This window comes from Rhinichthys klamathensis, unplaced genomic scaffold (genome assembly GCF_029890125.1).
Source record: "Rhinichthys klamathensis goyatoka isolate OS25496 unplaced genomic scaffold, OSU_Roscu_1.1 h1tg000035l_1, whole genome shotgun sequence".
In the NCBI taxonomy this organism is placed as follows: Eukaryota; Metazoa; Chordata; class Actinopteri; order Cypriniformes; family Leuciscidae; genus Rhinichthys; species Rhinichthys klamathensis.
Genome location: NW_026606583.1, coordinates 2,326,809 through 2,347,070, shown reverse-complemented (window position 1 = coordinate 2,347,070; position 20,262 = coordinate 2,326,809). Strand labels below are relative to the sequence as shown.

General features: G+C 35.9%; 2 protein-coding genes across 2 annotated transcripts in view; both read left to right on the top strand.

The window, feature by feature from the left end:
• Window positions 1-347: 347 nt before the first annotated feature.
• On the top strand, window positions 348-13,856 carry tubgcp2 (tubulin, gamma complex associated protein 2). Its single transcript, XM_056245857.1, has 18 exons — window positions 348-460; window positions 666-838; window positions 909-1,037; window positions 2,870-3,046; window positions 3,134-3,293; window positions 5,407-5,614; window positions 5,756-5,955; window positions 6,826-7,015; window positions 7,976-8,121; window positions 8,307-8,487; window positions 9,704-9,884; window positions 10,264-10,436; window positions 10,925-11,053; window positions 11,136-11,256; window positions 11,375-11,518; window positions 12,244-12,327; window positions 12,486-12,649; window positions 13,610-13,856. The coding sequence occupies exons 2-18, from the start codon at window positions 689-691 to the stop codon at window positions 13,683-13,685; spliced, it is 2,613 nt and encodes an 870-aa protein (XP_056101832.1). The 5' UTR covers window positions 348-460; window positions 666-688; the 3' UTR covers window positions 13,686-13,856.
• A 1,222-nt stretch (window positions 13,857-15,078) lies between these two features.
• The window catches only part of myof (myoferlin), a 41,671-nt gene continuing 36,487 nt past the window's right edge, over window positions 15,079-20,262 (top strand). The window contains 3 exon segments of the mRNA XM_056245856.1: window positions 15,079-15,284; window positions 15,381-15,436; window positions 15,721-15,812. Coding sequence (XP_056101831.1) covers window positions 15,197-15,284; window positions 15,381-15,436; window positions 15,721-15,812 — 236 coding nt within the window. The 5' untranslated portion in view covers window positions 15,079-15,196.

Here is a 20,262-nt window from a genome sequence, read left to right as displayed (position 1 = left end):
CAGTAATAAATTATAAATTAAAAGCTTGACTAAAAAGATAAGAAATAAGAAGTTTCTTTAAACAATCCACAGAAGCAGCATTCCTAATAGGTAATGAGTTCCATAAGGTAGGCGGATTATGGGAAAAGGCATGGTTTTTAAAATATTAATAACATTTACATTTAACATATTAATAGAATATTAAAAACATTTAAAAAAAATACATGTTCTACTGATTGTAAAAATCGAACATTTGAAATATATACCTGTAAACAAACAACAACAAAAATATTCTGCTTTATTTAATCAGGTGGGATGCAAGTAAAGGACCTTTATTTTGAAAAAATAAAGCCTTTTGGCGGAATTTTACAAATTGACACAGTTTCCGACTTCCTATTATTATGGTGTTGTCAGTTACGCTGCTGGTTTATCAACAAATGCGTAACGTGTTGTTCAGAAGGACGAATTAGACAACTATTAGGTAAAACAACAAAGGGTATTTTTATAGGTAAACAAAACGTTGTATTTATGAATGTATACATAGATTGCTAGCTGTAAATAAATAGCATCAGCAAATTCGGTGATCCAGATCTAACGTTAGTGTTGTTAGCTTAACGTTACCTGATGTATTCATTCATTCATTGAGCTTGCTCTCGTTTCTCACTTGTGTCTATTTCTGATTTCAGGTTCTGATTTTTAATCAGAAGTCATGAGTGAATTCAGAATTCATCATGATGTTAATGAACTTCTCGGACTCCTTAATGTCCGCGGAGGAGATGGTGCTGAGGTTTACATTGATTTACTGCAGAAGAACAGGACTGGATATGTGACCACTACAGTCTCTGCACACAGTGCTAAGGTGAGCGTGTTTTATCTCCCGTTACACGTTTTCTGAATGCACTGCTAGACTAATTCACATTGTCTTATAGGTCAAAATGGCAGAACACTCCAAAACACCTGAAGACTTCTTGAGGAAACATGATGAATTGAAGTCAAAGAATGCACGCAACCTTGATCCACTGGTGTATCTGCTTTCCAAACTCACTGAGGATAAAGAGGTATGTTTAATGTAACTCGTTATTAAATTCTAAACAGGAATATTTGAATCCAAAACCTTGTCAAGAATATGTATAGGTCACATAATTTCACCAAAAACACAAAAGAAGTAAATAAGAAATCATATTTTGCAAGATGAAGATGCAACCTATTTTAGGACCATTAAGTTTGAATGATTATTTTTTTTCAGTATTCTAATCCCAATTATCAAAATTGTCATTTAATTCTAATAAATGATGCTATGTTTTTTTTAATTAAAAATGGCGGAATATGTTGTACTGCCTTCAATTTATGCTTATTTGAACTCGGTTTTACTGTAATAACCATATAATAACAGTATTACAGTAATACAAATCACATACTGGGATTACAAAAATAAAACTTCAAAGTAAAACATCCATAAACAATATGGAAATTAGAATTTGGAGGGAAAATGTACTTAAAGTCAGCATGAAACAGAAGTTACGATTGCCTTTTCTTCCCTATTGTGACGGATATCAAAGTGAAACGGCTTCTCGAAGAACAAAAAATGTAGGGCGGGACCTGCTTTTGTTCATCAGGAATTGAATCAAATCGTTGGATGGTTGTGGTTTGCTGTAATCTTGTGAGTGACAGGTTGTTCCACCCTCACGCCAGTTAACGTGTCATCAGGGAAGAGAAGAGAAGATGCTGTAAGAGGAAGTGGAAGTTATTTTGATCAAAGATTACGAGGACACATGATTTTTTTAAAAGTAATGATGTGACTATGAATAAATAATTTATAGTAATACTGCAATATTCCATAAAAAAAGCAAACAATAATTGTCCATTTTGATTTCATGTTGACTTTAATTGTCATGAAAATGTCGAAACAAAAAATCAGGGACCAGTTGCATAAACATAGCCATGTTAGACAGTGTCTTAAAGGGTTAGTTCACCCAAAAATTAAAATTCTGTCATTAATAACTCACCCTCATGTCGTTCCGAAACCATAAGACCTTCGTTCATCTTCGCAACACAAATGAAGATCTGTTTGATAAAATCTGAGAGCTTTCTGTGCCTCCATAGACAGCTACACAACTACCACTTTGATGCTTCAAAAAGTTCATAAAAAGATCGTAGAATTAATCCATATGAATTGAGTGGTTTAGTCCAATTTTCCTAAAGAGACTGAAGAGATTAAATTTATGCTTTTATTCACATATAAATTCATTAACTTACAAATCAGTTGTGGTAAACGGAAGCTCAAGCATTTTTGCTTGACGTGCGAGAACCAATGAGGTTCATTCTTGTGTTACGCAGCACGTTTGAGCTTCAGCAAGAACCAATGAGGTTTGTTCTCGCACATCAAGCAGTTTCGGTTGAGCTTCTGTTTATGTTCGCTGATCAATGTTTAAATGTGAATAAAAGCCTAAATGAAATCTCTTAATCATATAAATTGAGTCTCTCCAGAAAATTTGGACTAAACCACTCAATTCATATGGATTTTTTTTTTTTATTATTATTTCTTTATTAACTTTTTGAAGCATCAAAGTGGTAGTTGCGTAGCTGTCAACGGAGGAAAACGGATTAAAAATATTTTACGGGTTTGGAACGACATGAGGGTGAGTAAGTAATTAATGACAGAATTTTCATTTTTAGGTTTTAACTATCCCTTTAAGATGTAGTATGACCCATTAGCAGTTAGTCAAGGTTAAAAAGTTATGAACAGTCTTAAAGAAAAACATTTGATGACTAAGTTGTAAGACTATTAGAAAGTTAGGACCTAAACCCGGGCTTTTTCTTTTGATCTTCGAGTATCGTGGAATTGTGATCTAGACATATTTTCTAAGCCATGGCTGCTTCTACTCTTCAGACTTTGAAGTTCCTGCAGCAGAATGCCAAAGAGAGATCAGAAATGTCTGCAAATGCAGCATCCAGCACCACCACGTCGTACAGCATTCCTGCAACCAGCAGCAAAATGTCCATGCAAGAACTGGAGGAACTGCGGAAAAAGCTGGGAAATGTCACAGCCAGCTCCAGTGTGCCGCAGGTATTATGACGAAACGTAAAGATAACATTAATGTCTATTAATTCTGTACATTGCATCAATTAACGATGGTTTTGTTTTCCTGCACAGTCTTCTGAAGTAATCCGTAAAATGCTGAGAGACAGACACAATAAGAAGAACCCCACTCAGCCGAACCCTGTGTTTCCAAACTGGGTGTATGACCGGCCTGCACTGATTGGGGATTTCATCACTAGCCCCACCCCTGTGGGAGATCCCGTGGTGGCTGTTGGTATGTGACAGGCCTTTCCAAAATTAGAGCCCTAGATGAATAGGGAATTGTTACAGTGGTTGATTAGAGATTATGGATAATATGGACACTTTTGATTTCACTTAAACTTCAGTATCACAGAAGAAACGGTAGATACCAAATCTGGTTATAGACGCGACTGAATTGTTCAAGACAGCATGAAACAGAAGTTGTGATTATTTTTTTTATTCCCCTTTGTGATGATTATCCAAGTGAAACAGCTTCTTGAGCAAAAATAATTTAGGGCAGGACTTGATTTTGTCAATCTGGAATTGATTGGATCAGTTTGGTTTGCTAATTGCTGCGATTTCTTTACTTTATAGTTCTTGAGGGCAATTTGCTTTGTAGACACCAAGTAAATCCATATACAGCGACATAACACACACAATACCACACATTATAATCAGCCGTTGTAATCAACCATTTAAAATGTGATCGCTGTAGGTACTTTGATTTACATTAAAGCAACACTAAGTAAGATTTTTTTACCTTAAAATGATGTTTTCAAAATCGTTTCAGTGGTTCATCAAGTCGTGAGATGGTGAAATGCACTTATACCACCGCTTTGCGGTCCTTTATCTGATATATCCACGCTATGTAAGATTGCCAGATCGGGTCGGGTTTCTGTAGTCCGAATAAGACATAGGAAAACTACAAATTTGACTTGCTTTACGGCAAGCGTTAGAATTGCCGATAGGTGGAGCGTACTCGACAGTAGACTACAACTACATGTAAGAGACCTAGCAGCCGGGTAGCTTTTGAATTGTCATCATGATTCCAAAGCCGGTGCTGGATAAATAGAGAGCATGTGCGTGCGACAGTAGGATGCGGTAGGCTAAATTATTTACGACAGCAGTAATGGACAATTCCACTTCCAACCTGTAGGGTGACCGCAGAGGAAAAGTTACTTGGTGTTGCTTTAAGAAACTTTACATCTCGGCTGGAGAGGAGAAGTTGAAATTCAGTACACATTCTTACCCTTATTTCATATTTGTGCAATATTTACTTAATCAGTCCCCACTATCTTGTTGCAAATTGTGATTGTTCAATATGTTTACATGAATCCAAGATCAAAAAACACTTTATTTTTCTCGTAATATACATTTCAGCACCCTTTTTTCTCACAGTGTCTGAAATGGTTTGATCAAGGATTCGGTCTCTTTAAGCGCCTCCTTTCTGAGAGCCGACTCTGCTTTGATTGGGCAGATGGCTCAATATGTTGTGATTTGTCTACAGCTTATAGCGTGTGTTGTAAAAGAAACACCCATTATCATATCTGAATTTCAGCTCCGGAGGCTTCCTCAGCACTTGTATACACAGTGATATAAACAGTAACGATGGCATCGGTTTTACCGCCAAGTAAAATGGATTTGCATTCGCAATGCAGAAAACAGTATCTTCTCGACATGTCAACGACATAAACCAATCTCTTCCAGGCCTCAGCTACAAATACAGTGTTTGAGGACGGGTCAAAGTAGACGTTGTTCGTGAGCACCCAATGAAGACCATAGACTGGCATTATGCTAATTTGTTACAAACCTTCATAGGTTTGTGCAAGAAGTAGGAATGGAATTACTTACGACTCGTTTAAGGAAGTTAACTCCATTTATCAGGCACTTTGTTCTTTGAAACTTTGCAGGCTTTTTAAATTCACAAACAGTTATATAACACACTAAATAGCATCCGGTAGTATATAAGTACATAATAGGGGCACTTTAAGACAAGTTCAATAAATTGGGTATAAAACATGTTCACACAGTTTCCTCGGAAAATGCACACGTTAAAGATATCAGTGTTCGTCTCAATTATATTTTTAGAGGTGAATAACATTTTATTTCCTGTGAGTGACTTGTTGGAAAAGAGGGTTTATTCTCCTGCCTATGTGGCAGTGCATGTGTCATCAGAGAAGAGATATTGTTGCATGAGGAGGGGAAATGAATGTTTTTGATTAAAAAGCACATGAATGAAATAAAAAAAAAAGTAATAAAGATGTGCTCGGATAAATCATTTATAATAAACACTGTAATATTATATAAAAAATAAGAAGTGTCAAATCGAATTGATTTCATGGTGACTTTAACAAGTTTAATTGCAGGTACAATGCCGCTGGCTGCACAGGAACAAGCTCTGGTTGAGGACCTGCTTTTCGTGCTGATTGGTGTGGATGGGAGAGACATCACAGCTCAGCCTGTGCTTGGCAGACAGAGCCGCTCCTTCATAGTAGACCCTTCCCTCGACATGTCCGTCAAAGAGCTGGTCAACCGAATATTGCCGGTCGCATCTTGTTACTCCACTATCACACGGTCTGTGAACGATATTACGGTTAATAGATATGTTAGTCTTGCGTTTACACCAATATCAAACCAGATTTTAGATATTTGATATGTCATGATTAAAGTTTGCATGGCGTGCTCACACTAATCATTTGCATAATCCATGGCCAGCTTCACAGAGGAGAAGTCATCGTTTGAGTACGGTCAGGTGAATCACGCTCTGACTGCAGCCATGAGGACTCTGATGAAGGAATACCTCATCCTGGTGACACAGCTGGAGCATCTCCACGGACAGGGCACGCTCTCCCTGCAGAAGCTCTGGTTCTACATACAGCCCACCATGCGCACCATGGAAATCCTTGCCTCCATTGGTAAAACTTTCAACATGTGTGGTTACTGTTAAAAGAGCAGCGCTCAGCATTTTGGATGTGTCAACAGTAGTAATGAGTTCATTTGTAAATTGTCCTAATATATTTTTCATCTTCATTCTTAATTCATTACCTTTTGCAACAGCATTCTGGTCAGGACAAACTTTGACAAAAGCCTTATCTGGAAAGTTTAAAATAAAGTTTAAAATAAAGTTTAAAATTTGATGGCTAGCCATACAAAAGTCTAACATGATTTAGCATGGTGGTAGTATGTTTTAGGATGTTGCTAGTATGTTCCTACCATGTTTTAGAATATTGTTAGCATGTTTCTAGTATGTTTTAACATTATGCTAGCATGCTTTAACATGTTTCTAACATGTTTTTTTTTAGCATGGTGGTAACTTGTTTAAGGATGTTGTTAGAATGGTTTAACATTTTGCTTGCATGTTGCTAGAATGTCTCAGTACATTGGTTTAGCATGTTGTTAGCACGTCATAACAATATTGTTAGCAAATTGCTATCATTATAAATATGCTTTACATAATACAATGTACAATTTTAGTACAATCAACTTGGCTGTATAAGTCATTTCAACTTAAATTATATTAAACTGACGTAAAAAATAAAGTTAAAATAAAGCGCTCTGACTGACCATTCTGAAGGTGCTGGTTAGTAGATAGATAGATAGATAGATAGATAGATAGATAGATAGATAGATAGATAGATAGATAGATAGATAGATAGATAGATAGATAGATAGATAGATAGATAGATAGATAGATAGATAGATAGATAGATAGATAACCAACATAATAGCATTGTTGACATGCTCATGGTAATGTGCTTTCTCCCTTTAATGTCTCTTTAATGCAGCCACCTCTGTTGACAAGGGTGAATGTATGGGTGGCTCGACCCTCAGCCTGCTTCACGATCGCACATTCAATTACACCGGAGACAGCCAGGCTCAAGAGCTCTGCCTATATCTGACTAAAGCAGCCAGCGTCCCCTACTTTGAAATACTTGAGAAGTGGATCTATAGGGGCATCATTAAAGACCCATACAGGTACAATGTGACCCCTGACCAACAGGGCTTTGAGATATTTAGAACTCTATTGAGAACACCTTTTAAATGACAGTTTCTGAATTTGAATTGAGGTTGCAAAGGATGCAGAATTCTAATTGCATTTTGAATTTAATGTGATACTGCTGTAAGGGTGGTTGTTGTTAATGCAATTCACTTGTTAGTGTGAATTAACTATAAACATGTTATACACAATATGGACCCTTTTCACATTTCTAGAGTTCTCTGAAGCGGTAGTCACCATAGTTGGGTAGACTTTTTTTAGTGGTGAATAGAAACTACAACAAATATATATATATATATATATATTTTGCATTCCCATTTGCTTAAAAAATAAATAAAAAAATCCATTATAGTGTTTCTGTGATTTTGAGATGTCAAACTGGGTGTTATTTCCTTTAGCCGTTAAAGAGTTAATTAGTTCTCTGAAATTTAATGCCAAGGTAAAATAACACAAATTATAGTGTTATAAATGTACATTACATTTATAAAAAATGAAAATATAAAAAACCGTTGCTAGATTTATGGTGTTAATAACTCTGAAAACACGTCATCACAGTCTGTGAAAAATGTCCATTGAGTGTTTCCAGAAACATTAGAGGACATTAGTAAGATATGTTATGAAATGCCACCTATTAAAATTTGTATTTAATTTATATTTCATGTATCAGGTAACTTGAGAATGCTCAAATATTATATTATAATATTATATTATATATATTATTATAATAATTAGTTTTGATGCTTCCTGTTAAATTCCAATTCAGCATCCTGTAGATCTTGGGCAATTCCAATCAAATTCACACTCGTGGCTTGAAACGCAGCCAGTTCTTAAATTCAGAATTTTGCTGACCATGAAAAAACATTTGATTGGACCACATTGTACCACATTAAATTAAGTGAAATAAACTTCATCACATTCTATGTTTTTTGCTTTTATAGTGAGTTCATGGTTGAGGAGCATGAGCTGCAAAAAGAGAAGATTCAGGAAGATTATAATGACAAATACTGGGATCAGAGATACACTATCGTCCAGCACAGGATCCCATCATTCCTTCAGAAAATGGCAGATAAGATATTAAACACAGGTGAGGCATTTTTATACAAAGCATTAGCTCAGTTCCAAAATGTAGATAGAAAGCTAGAAAGCAATTCTGGAACAATGGTATGAATGTCAAAAACATTCTAACAATTTCTAATGATTTCAGTGCCCAGCTGAAAAGTGACTAAATGCATTTTTTTTCATGAACTGTCCTAACTTTTCTAATTTCAGGCAAGTATCTGAATGTTGTGCGGGAGTGCGGCCGTGATGTTACCTGTCCAGATGCTAAAGAGGTTCTCTACACACTTAAAGAGAGAGCATATGTGGAGCAGATTGAAAAAGCATATTACTATGCCAGCAAGGTTCTGCTTGACTTCCTGATGGAGGAAAAGGAGCTTGTTTCACGCCTGAGGTAAAACGTAAAGGTTTGAAATTGTTGTGGGTATCTCTGAAATCCTTCACATAAATGTTGTAAGCGCTGGGATCGGTTGTTGTTGCCATCTCCAGTAGTTGGTTGTCGTTTGCTCTGCTTCTTTTGTGACTTTGAAACAAACTAATTAGTGCAAAAATAAATCAAGCTGCGTGTATAGAGCAGTTAGTAAAATCAGGCTGTGCACGTACAGTACGTACATACCACACAATTTCCCATGGTCATTGAGTGACTCAAATTTTTTTTAGGAATTTTAACCAATATTAATTATTTTTTTTAAATGGTCGACACACGCACCAAGTACACTTTACTTAATATACAACAATTTTTTTATTTTATAAAATCACTAACACTGATGAATACACTATTAAATAGCAGTCCCAAACTAGTTTTTGTTAATACAGTAAAGTTACTAAATTGGTAGCCACCACAGTCATCAAAAATAAAGAAAATAATACAAAGTAAAAATAAGGTGGAATTATGGGTTAAGGTTATGGAAACTACTGTTACCGTTGTAAATACACACTACTAACATGAACAGTTAAAAAAACATGGAAATTACTCCTGACGAATCGAATGTACATCATACTGCATGCAAATCCTTTACAGCTAAGGCACGACGTACTAGTTACTTAAATTATTGTTTTTGGTAAGTTCACGACTTGACAGCGTAAATATGACGTTGTTCGCTCGTAATTTCTTTTGCTCTTTGTATATAGTGAATAGATATTTAGCGCACACCTCTGCATTTGTGCGTAAAATTGAAGAATGTGTGTCGCGAGCACAATGTATCTGACAGGACAGGAACGTTTGTTTTTCTAAGGTGAGACTTTTTATTTTATTTTGCAAGATGTTACAAAAAATATTTTTTAAATAATGATAACAACATATAGCTTGACAACATCTCATCTGACAGCAGATACTAAATCAGGAGTTTTTCTGTCTTTCAAAATAAAAGTCTTGCTTCAGTAAAACATTAAGAATTAGGTTTTTTTTTTTTTTTTTGACTACACACTCTGCGACCCACTCAGAAGGGTCTTGCAACTCACTTTTGGGGCATGGCCCACCAGTTGAGAAACATGTATACGTGCAAAAACCAAAATATTCTCGTGATATGAGAAACAGATTATTTGGTATTGTTTAATAGTTGTGTACTGAATATCTAAATATCCCCTTATTTCTTATATTTGTGGTGCAGGTCAATCAAGCATTACTTCTTAATGGATAAAGGAGACTTTTTCGTGCATTTTATGGACCTGACGGAGGAGGAACTGAAGAAGCAGGTTGATGACATCATTCCTCCACGGTTGGAGGCTCTGCTGGAGCTGGCCCTGAGGATGAGCACTGCCAACACAGACCCCTTCAAAGACGATTTAAAGGTTGAATGCTCATCCGTGTTCTTAAATACTCTTTTTATTTTATTTTACTGTGAATTAAATATTACAGTAGTAATATTGTATTATTTTGTTTTTATTTATATTTTTACTTTGTGATAATAAAAATCATAAATGTATCAGAAAATTCCACCACAAATCATGCAGCCCTACATGAAAACACAGCAAAAATCCAAAGGAAAAAGTAAATAACATCTGCCTATTGAACACATTTCGTGTATGAAAGTGGCTATTTCACCCATCTAAATGGTTGTATTATTTGGAGGGATGGTTGAGATTCTTCTTAACGAATAGAAAATGACGTCCAAGTGTCCAAAAATAGGCAGAAGTTCATCGTTAACTTAACATAATTGTTCTCTTCCAGATTGACCTGATGCCCCATGATGTAATCACCCAGCTGTTACGTGTCCTTGCTATAGATACCAAACAAGAGAAAGCCATCATTAATGCAGAGCCCACAGAGGTGTCACTTAGCGGCCTGGAGGCTTTCTCCTTCGACTACATCGTCAAGTGGCCACTTTCACTCATAATCAACAGGTACAGTTTTCCTATATGGCTGGATAGCTTTCATTTAAAGCAGCTTCAGCTTGGGATTGTTGCTGTGCCCCTGTGCCTCTTAAAGGAACTGTTTTGTCATCATGTACCCTTCACATGTTGTTCCAAACCTGTATTCCATGCAATTAAAGTGTGGTCACATTTACTGTTGTTCGGCGAATTTTCGCTGGGGGAAATCCAGTCATTGCGATAAGAATCCATGGGATCAGAAATGTCTCACATTACACACTACGCAATCGGAAATGCACATTCCCATGTACATTTAACCAGTGAGGGCAAAATATATCCCTATGTAGATGTTTCAGTAGGTTCAAGTAACTCGCATGAATTTGCTGTTGACCAACAGAAAGCTGCTTGGTTTGAAAGTGACTTCTGTGTGAGCTGTGCTTCATACATTGCAACAGTATTTACACATTGGGACTGGAACTTTACAATGAACTACTCCTTAAAAACAATGCTCTGTTGTGCAGGAAAGCCCTGACAAGATACCAGATGCTCTTCAGGCACATGTTCTACTGCAAGCATGTGGAGAGGCTGCTCTGTAATGTGTGGATCAGCAATAAAACAGCTAAGCAATATTCACTTCACTCTGCTAAATGGTGAGACTACATATATTTAGTTTATGTCTTGGACTTTTAGTTTTAGTCTGTGTATCTTCAAGTGAGCTCTTGTTGATTGTAGGTTTGCTGCGGCCTTTGCATTAAGACAACGGATGCTCAACTTTGTTCAGAACATTCAGTACTACATGATGTTTGAGGTTATGGAGCCCACGTGGCACATCATGGAGAACAACTTGAAGTCTGTGAGTCAATGAGTCAATCTATCTGTCTAAATTTATATATGTTTAGAAAGAGATTTATAATATATAATTAATTGAAAATGAATTCACTGTGTGTGCTTAAATCACTTGTCGTTTTTAGGCCTCCAACATTGACGACGTGCTGTGTCATCACACCAGTTTCCTGGATAACTGTCTGAAGGACTGTATGCTCACCAATCCTGAGCTGCTTCGGATCTTCTCCAAGCTCATGTCTGTCTGTGTCATGTTCACCAACTGCATGCAGGTAAAAATACAGACATTGTGGAGAAAGAACTAAAAGTACTAAAAGTACTAAAAACTTGTTATCATTCAAATGTTTGCAGTCAGTAAGATTTATTTAAATGTTTTTGAAAGTCTCTTATGCCTACCATGGCTGCCTGCATTTGATCAAAAGTACAGTAAATATTGTGAAATATTATTACACTTAAAACAATTGTTTTCTATTTGAATACATTTTAAAATGTAATTTATTCCTGTGATGCAAAGCTGAATTTTCAGCATCATTACTCCAGTCTTCAGTGTCACACGATCCTTCAGAAATCTTTCTAATAAGATGATTTGGTGCTCAAAAGCATTTACTATTATTAGCTATGTTTAAAATAATTGTACTGCTTAATATTTTTGTGGAAACCGTAATACATTTTTTATATGCTGAATAGAAAGTTAAGATTTAGTTCAAATAAACATTTACTTATAGAAAAATATTAATCTTTTCTAACATTCTAAATGCCTTTACTGTCACTTTTTTGATCATGCATTCTTGCTTAATAAAAGAAAAGTATTAATTAATTTAAAAATAATAATAATAATCTTACTGACCCCAAACTTTTGAATGGTAGTGTACATAATTAGAATATAGATCTTCTAGTTTAGAATATAGAACTTATTTTTTTGTTTTGATATTTAATTATATAGTTTATTCTTTAATGTCAGGATGATGCTGGAGAGTTCATGTTGATTGTTTTGCAGCGGTTCACTCAGAGCATGAGGATAGACAGCGAGATGAAGGCGGAACGGACAGACGAGGCAGAGAAAAAAAGACTGGCCACTAAAGTGAGTCACTGGCATTTAATCAGTAATTGTACAATACCGGAAATAAAAAAGCTTTTTAAAAACGGACTGTGTCATCACTCACGCCGAAATCTTCCAAAAGATAGTAAACCACAAACAAATGAATCTTTTTTTATGTTATCTATTTGTCTTTATCTCAGTTCTTAGCTGAGTATGTGGATGCCCTCCAGTCTGACTCAGGGTTTGAGGGGACCATCAGCAAGTTTGACAGTAACTTCAGCACCTTATTGCTGGATCTTTTGGATAAGCTCAGCATTTACAGCACCAATGACTGTGAACACAGCATGATCAACATCATCTACAGGTGGGTTGTGGAAGGAACCTTTCAGTAAATCTTAAATGTATTAGTGCTTACTGATTTAAGGCTGATTTACACTTCTGCGTCGGACCTACGCCGGAGCCTCTACGCTGTAGACTACGCGTTGGTTTTAATTTATACTTCTGCGTCGTTGTCCGCATTGATGCACGCAGAGGGAACATGTGAAACCCGAGGGAGCGGTTCTAGCAGACCAATCACAGCGCTTGCGTGCGCATAAAATTGACGCGTTGTTACATTTTTGGAGAGGTGCGCGTTAGGGTATGCCGAAGGGTACGCGCGTTACACACAGCCTACGACGTAGCTACGGCATGAGTTCGACGCAGAAGTATAAATTGGGCTTTAACCTGGTCTTAAAGGGATAGTTCACCTAAAAATGAAAATTCTGTCATTAATTACTCACCCTCATGTCGTTCCAAACCCGTAAGACTCATTCATCTTCAGAACACAAATGAAGATCTTTTTGAAAAAATCTGAGAGCTTTCTGTCCCTCCATAGACAGCTACACAACTAACACTTTGATACTTCAAAAGTTCATTAAGATATCGTAAAACTAAACTATATGAATTGAACGGTTTAGTCTAAATTTTCTGCATGATGGCTTTATATGATGAACAGATTTAATTTAGGCTTTTATTCACATTATTCAAGCGTCAAAGTGGTAGTTGTGTAGCTTTCAATTGAGGGAAGGAATGCTCTCAGATTTCATCAAAAAGATCTTCATTTGCATTCCAAAGATGAACGAAATCTTACGGGGTTGGAATGACATGAGAATGAATAATTAATTACAGAATTTTCTTTTTTTTGGGGGTGAACTATCCTTTTAATAGTGATAATAGAAATGTGTAGCACAAGCTTTTGAAATCCCTTACTATTTAAGAGCTTAGACAATCCTCATTTAAATTCAGTCTTGAAGGTTTGATGAATAATGAGATTTTTTTTTTATAGGCTGGACTTCAATGGCTTTTACACAGAGAGACTGGAGCGAATGGCCATTGAAAGGAGCCAGAAGACTGCATCATAGCATTGTCCATCTTAAAATCTTCTGTGTTTTAAAAGTGTTCAATGTACTACTATTACCTGGTGCTGTAACAAAGCACTTAAGAATTTCCCCTCTCTATTGGAAATGTATTTAATAGTCTTATACAAATTCCACCTGACTAAAAACCCAATATAATAAAGTAAAAATTTTGCTAATATTTGGTTTTCTCTGCCTCTTATTCTAAACCCAGATTACTTTCATAAACTTATTTTGACTAACAAGAGAAGGCGTGCTCACAGTGTGCTCATAGTATTTACATGATGCTATACTTGAATATGTCTCTGACAGGTATTGGATGATCCAGATACAAACTTTTCCAGATGACCAAATCCAAATTATTACCAGTGCTCGAAATGGGACTACATATGACAATGTTGGCTACTAGCTAGCTATTTATCTAATTTATCAATCTAACAGTTAAATCAAGTGTGAACTATAAATGTGTATATATAGTGATCCAAACGTTGCATTATTTGACCAGTTTTCAGGTTTATACATTTTGTTCCTGAAATCCACCCTTCTCTTGGTATTTTAAGATGAAAAGTATCCCAGTTCTACTAAAATGTTTTGGACAACACGTGCTGAAGGTTTGATCCAGATCAAAACCAAGACTGAATTCATCTAATCCAATTTCATAATATATATTTTTCTTCCAAACAACTAATTTTCTGAATTTAATTCAATCCGATATGTGAAATCTGATCAAATTCATTTTGACCAAATTGGTTGAGTGGATTATTCAGTTACTAATAATACAGATAAAGATGCCAATTGCTGGCAGTATTATGTAATTTAAACTGCAGAAAAACTAATTAAAACAGACTTCCAGCCAGTCTGGTCTGAACGCGTAAACGGGCACAAGCGGAGGGATACAAACAATAGAAGTGTTCCGCCCATATGGGACGCCGCTCGGCCAATCAAATTCGAGGACTGCAACTAAAAGTTAGGGTTTGAAGACTGAAGAGTGATGCCATCAAGCCGCACAAAAATCTCCTCAACTCAAGTGTGCAGAATCTGAACCCAGGCTCGCTGAAGGTAGTAGAAGAATGAATGATGTCCAATTACTTATCCCTCATAACATACACCACACCCAAATCCTTTACAATATGACGGTATGTTCATTTGATGTGTACAACTCTAAGTTGATCTATGTGATTCGTTCAATGCACTGCTAGGTGGCGCTTGTGTCTCATCTCTTAAACTTTAAAATGACTGAGATTATAATTTTACGTGTATTTGGGCAAGCATGCAGGCAATATTCTTTATGTTGTATCAAAAAGAATTTCATAATTTAAAGCCAATATTTGCGCATCACTTCTGCAAATATAAGTGAACTTGAACAGGTAGGCAGTCTGCCACTTTGTGTCAGAGAAGTCCACACCCTTTACAAACTCATAAGGATAAGGGCACTGCAATGAGCCCACAGTCTCGCATACAGAGAGACATCGTTATCAAAGTGCATTGAATGAAAGCGTGTTGTGCTTTTTACTGTCATGTTGCGCGTGGCAGTGGAGTCTGCGGCGGGTTTGCCCAAGAAGAAACTGGGCAGCCCAGACCCCGTCGTATCTGTGGTGTTTAAAGGTAAGAAAGCCTGTTTTGTTTCATGTATAGCCATTTAACTGCAAAATAGCGGCACCGACTGTTAGTTTTGACCTGTTGGCTTTCGTATAATTTTAGACGAAAAGAAGAAAACCAAGTCCATTAGCAATGAAGTGAACCCAGTGTGGAATGAGGTCTGTTGAGGTTTTGTTTTAAACACTTTAACGCTAATTACAAATGAATGGGATTAAAGTTGCTGTGTATGACATAAAAACTGAATGCAAACTATTTTAATTTGATTGTTGTCTTTTTGTTTTCTTTAACTTTTTAAAATAATTTGTTTATGTGTTGTTTTTAATTTCATATTAATTAGGCTACCGACCTGAGCCTATTACTGCATGCATAGGCACAGACTAGTTTAACATTTTCTCCAGTGGCTGTGAGTTTTTGAAGTTTTTAATGCTCTTTTCCCCTTTAGACACTTGAGTTTGATTTAAAAGGTGTTCCTCTTGATTCTTCTTCCTACATTGATGTGCTTGTGAAAGACTACGAGACTCTTGGCAAGGACAAGTGAGTGTTTTTCAACTGCTCAATTGAGTCATACGCTCAATGTTAACCAGTGTAAGACAAACAGTGTGGTGTTGAACTCTTGCTCCCACCTTAATCAAATACAAGTTGTGTGACTACAGAAGTATAAGCTTATAGAATTCAAGAGTTTTGACCTCCTGGAATTGACTCAAAGTGACTTGCCATTCAGTAAAATGCAGAGTTCAATACAAAGTTTTGCATCAGTTCTTTCTCTTGGTTAGATTCACGTCTATTCCCTTTCACTTCTGTATTGATGTCACAGTTTAAAGTAGTCGCTGCATTTCTGGATAATCGTGGACCATGTTAATCTTGGTTTTCTCAGTCTCACACTGTAATACCATGCACCTCAAACACACCCTCCCGGCTGTGTTCAGACCTGCTCTACAATGCCATGAGGGGTGGAACGGAGGCGTTTGGTTCGCAGTACTGGATGAATAAATGATTGTTAGTTACTGAACTGCAGTTCTTGTATAAAGACATGACTTGAAGTAAATAGTATGGTCTTAAAACTCTTTATAACCATGTTGGGCTATAAATTTCATGCATTTCCAGTTATTCTAGATTTTTTTTTCTGTGAGAACGGCATTGGAGAAAATCCAATGGCGAACACAAAGAGGAACATAACTCCCACTGAAATTTACATTCATGCAATTTCATGCAAATTTGTCTTGTTGACGTCAAGTGGGTCTTTCATTCATTCCGTAGGTTTTTAATTTTCATTTCCCTTTGATTTTTGCAGGCATTCTGACAGTCTTTTATGAAGGAATTTTCTATCCATTTTATATCATTCTGTCATACTTTGTCAGATTAATTTATTCCTTTCTCTTTCGAATAGTTATAGGGCTTTAATCAGTAGAAATATATATTGACATTAACAAAATAGTTTGCAATAACTGTCTAAAAAAGAATATAATGTGTGTTATATGGGAATGAACTACAGTCCCTTAAAGAATCTGGAATGGCATACATTATAGTAGTTTTTACCCCCGACCCCTGATCATTTCTGACTCACATTATATAAATATGTTGTCAAATGCTGGCTATTATTAATCACCATCTTCAGTTCGTTGTGGTGTTTTGATATACTAAGAAATTACACTATTGAGATGCTTTCAAACCAAGTCAAAGGAACGGAGTTTTATTGTAAGGATCTCTCTCTCATTTTATTATTCTGACAACTATACCTTGGTTACCAAAGTAAAAGAAGCATTATGTTGAAGATACAGGATGAAAAAGCAAATATTTTGGGCCTTGACATGTAGCTTATGTTACTGATCTCATAAGAACACCATTATACTGACGTTTCTTTGTTTACCTGTCTCTATGTTGAAAGAGCACTAGTTATGGTGTTGCAGGATAGCACATAAGTAGTTAATATGGGCTAATCGGAGTAAAACAACACCGTTATTGCTCAGTTTACCTCTAATATCAGTGGGATTTAAAGTGTCTCCCAGACAGTGCAGTGGCAATGCATTGTTTAATGACTATGAAAAGGCTGGACTAGCAGTTTTCTTTCCTGTGTTGATGTAATCCCTATCGAAACAGGAATTTGGAGCAGAATGTATCTAATAGCCTTTAACTTGCATTACAAACCTAATAGACATGAACTACAAGCTCTAAAAACTTACCATTTTAAATTTCATGGGATCTTTAACTGATTTTGTTGGGCAATTTCCTGTAGGACATGTTCCTGGATCAACATCTTTGTTAGTTTTGGAATAATATTGTAATCAATTAATCAGATTTTAGAGATGGGGGAAGGCTGATCAAATTATAATTTTGGACAGTCTGAGAATTTAGCTCCAGAATGTTGAAGAGATGTGGTTCCAGCAAAGTATTTGGCAACATTTTCTGGGACACATGCATTTTTCTCTTTGGAACAAAAGTAGCATTGTGGCATTCCAAATCAATTCTGTTTGAGAGTCTGGCAAATGAAGAACACCACGGCACTGATCTAGTCTGCTTCCCACAAGGCCAGAGTTGTAGTGAGCAGTGCACTTAAGAGTTTAATTCCCAATGAAATACTTGTGTGCGCTAAAGTACAGGAAGTGTGTTTGATCATTGCTATTAAGAGGCTAGTAAATTTTAATCATACTTGGAATCACCTTAGGTTAAGGATCTCAGAAATGACATTCCATAAAGTAAATGGAATGAGGCGAAATGTTGGAGGGTGTGGTTACCTTTGCTTTTTATGTTTGCTTTGCCATGTTTGTTTGAAACTTGAGATCATTAGGTTTTGAATATTAGTTTGAAGTCTGAGAATTTTGTTCAATGCAATTGTTTTAATTGTCATAAGATGTTGTGAGACTTTCCCTGAAGATTTTGTAAGAACTCTTACAATGAAAACATGGGCTTCATTTAAGGAACCCAAGCAGAGTTGGTATCAAATAGTTTGAAAACCAATTACATGAATGTTGCATAAAATTAATTACAATAAATTAAATACTTCTGAATTAAATTATAAAGTTTCATAAGCAAAGATTTACTTGGCAAAATTAATTTGGGTGTAAATTGTTGATGACCATTCTTGAATAACTGTAATTTAAGGCAAGACACATGCAAAAAATGCACTGACTTAGGGCTACTTAGCATTTAATTACATGCTTTAGATTAGTGAAAAGAAACTTTATTTTATTGTGCTTTATCTGTTTGTCTGTAGATTTCAATTACAATAATACATATCTTTAAAGGCTGTTTTCTCCAAATTAGTTTTTTTTTCAACACCAGCCAGAAATCTCCACTTCAGTAGCATTTACAAACACCAAAATGTACAGTTTTATCTATATTCTTAAAGGGATAGTTCACCCAAAAATGAAAATTAACCCATGATTTACATGCACTCAAGCCATCCTAGGGTGTATATGACTTTCTTCTTTCAGAGGAATACAATTTGAGTTCTATTTAAAAAGTCCTGGCTCTTCCAAGCTTTATAATGGCAGTGAAGGGGAGTTGAAATTTTGAAGCCCAAAAAAGTACATCCATCCATCATAAAAGTAATCTATACCGTTTCAGGGCGTTAATGAAGGCCTGTAGTGAAGTGATGCGTTTGTGTAAAACATATCTAAAACTAAAAAAGTATTTAGTTCTCCAACATTTCTCTTTAAAAATTATTGTTTTAGACTTCGAATTCGTGACTGGTGTTTTGTTTTGCTCTATCCTCTGCACTTCCGTTTTTGTCAATATGTCAAGGGTCACTCACCGTAAATCAATGCGCCCGGCCATCTGTCGGAAGCTAGATATTTTAGTTTATAAAGTTTTAAATATGGATATTTTTCTTACACGAACACATCGCTTCGCTTCAGAAGGCCTTTATTAACCCCCCAGAGCCGTGTGGAGCACTTTTATTATGGATGGATGCAATTTTTTTGGGCTTCAAAATCAGGACCCCCATTCACTGCCTAAGAAGAGCCAGGAATTTTTTTTTATATAACTTCGATTGCATTCGTCTGAAAGAAGACAGTCATATACACGTAGGCTTCAGGGTGAGTAAATCATGGGGTAATTTTCATTTTTGGGTGAACTATCCCTTTTAAGCTTTTTAAAGAGGGGTTTGTTCATATCATTTGCTTCATTTTATACATTTTATTCCTAAACTTTATTCCCTTTTCTGGCTGTTGACTGTATTTTCTGATGAAAATACGGTGACGGAAAAGAGATCCAAAATCTCCTCTGTAAAAACCCTTGACTCTAACATGTCAACAAAATAAAACAAGAATTTTGAACCTGGCTTTATCTAGTGTTCATTTTGTTCTGTTCTAGGAAATATATGCAAATTAGTGCATATTTATATAGTGCATCATCTGCATATTTAAACATATCATTTGAGAACTTGGAAAAAAAAAATTCTTAATTTAATCAATCATCTGAGGAAGTATAGTAATATCTGCTTTTAAACCTTTTTTTTTTTACTATTAATTTAAATATGCATTGAATTGAATTTTACATTCAATTTGACACATGAATGCATTTAAGAGCAGAATTTTAAGACTTTTGTAAAACCGTTAATGCCATTTACCATAAAACCATTTACACAGCAAGTAAAAAATATCTTGCTATAATAGTGCAAGTGAAAGTTGTGAAGTTAATTTATATAGTTGATAATATATATATATACACTCACCGGCCACTTTATTAGGTACACCTGTCCAACTGCTCGTTAACACTTAATTTCTAAGCAGCCAATCACATGGCGGCAACTCAGTGCATTTAGGCATGTAGACATGGTCAAGACAATCTCCTGCAGTTCAAACCGAGCATCAGTATGGGGAAGAAAGGTGATTTGAGTGACTTTGAACGTGGCATGATTGTTGGTGCCAGAAGGGCTGGTCTGAGTATTTCAGAAACTGCTAATCTACTGGGATTTTCACGCACAACCATCTCTAGGGTTTACAGAGAATGGTCCGAAAAAGAAAAAACATCCAGTGAGCGGCAG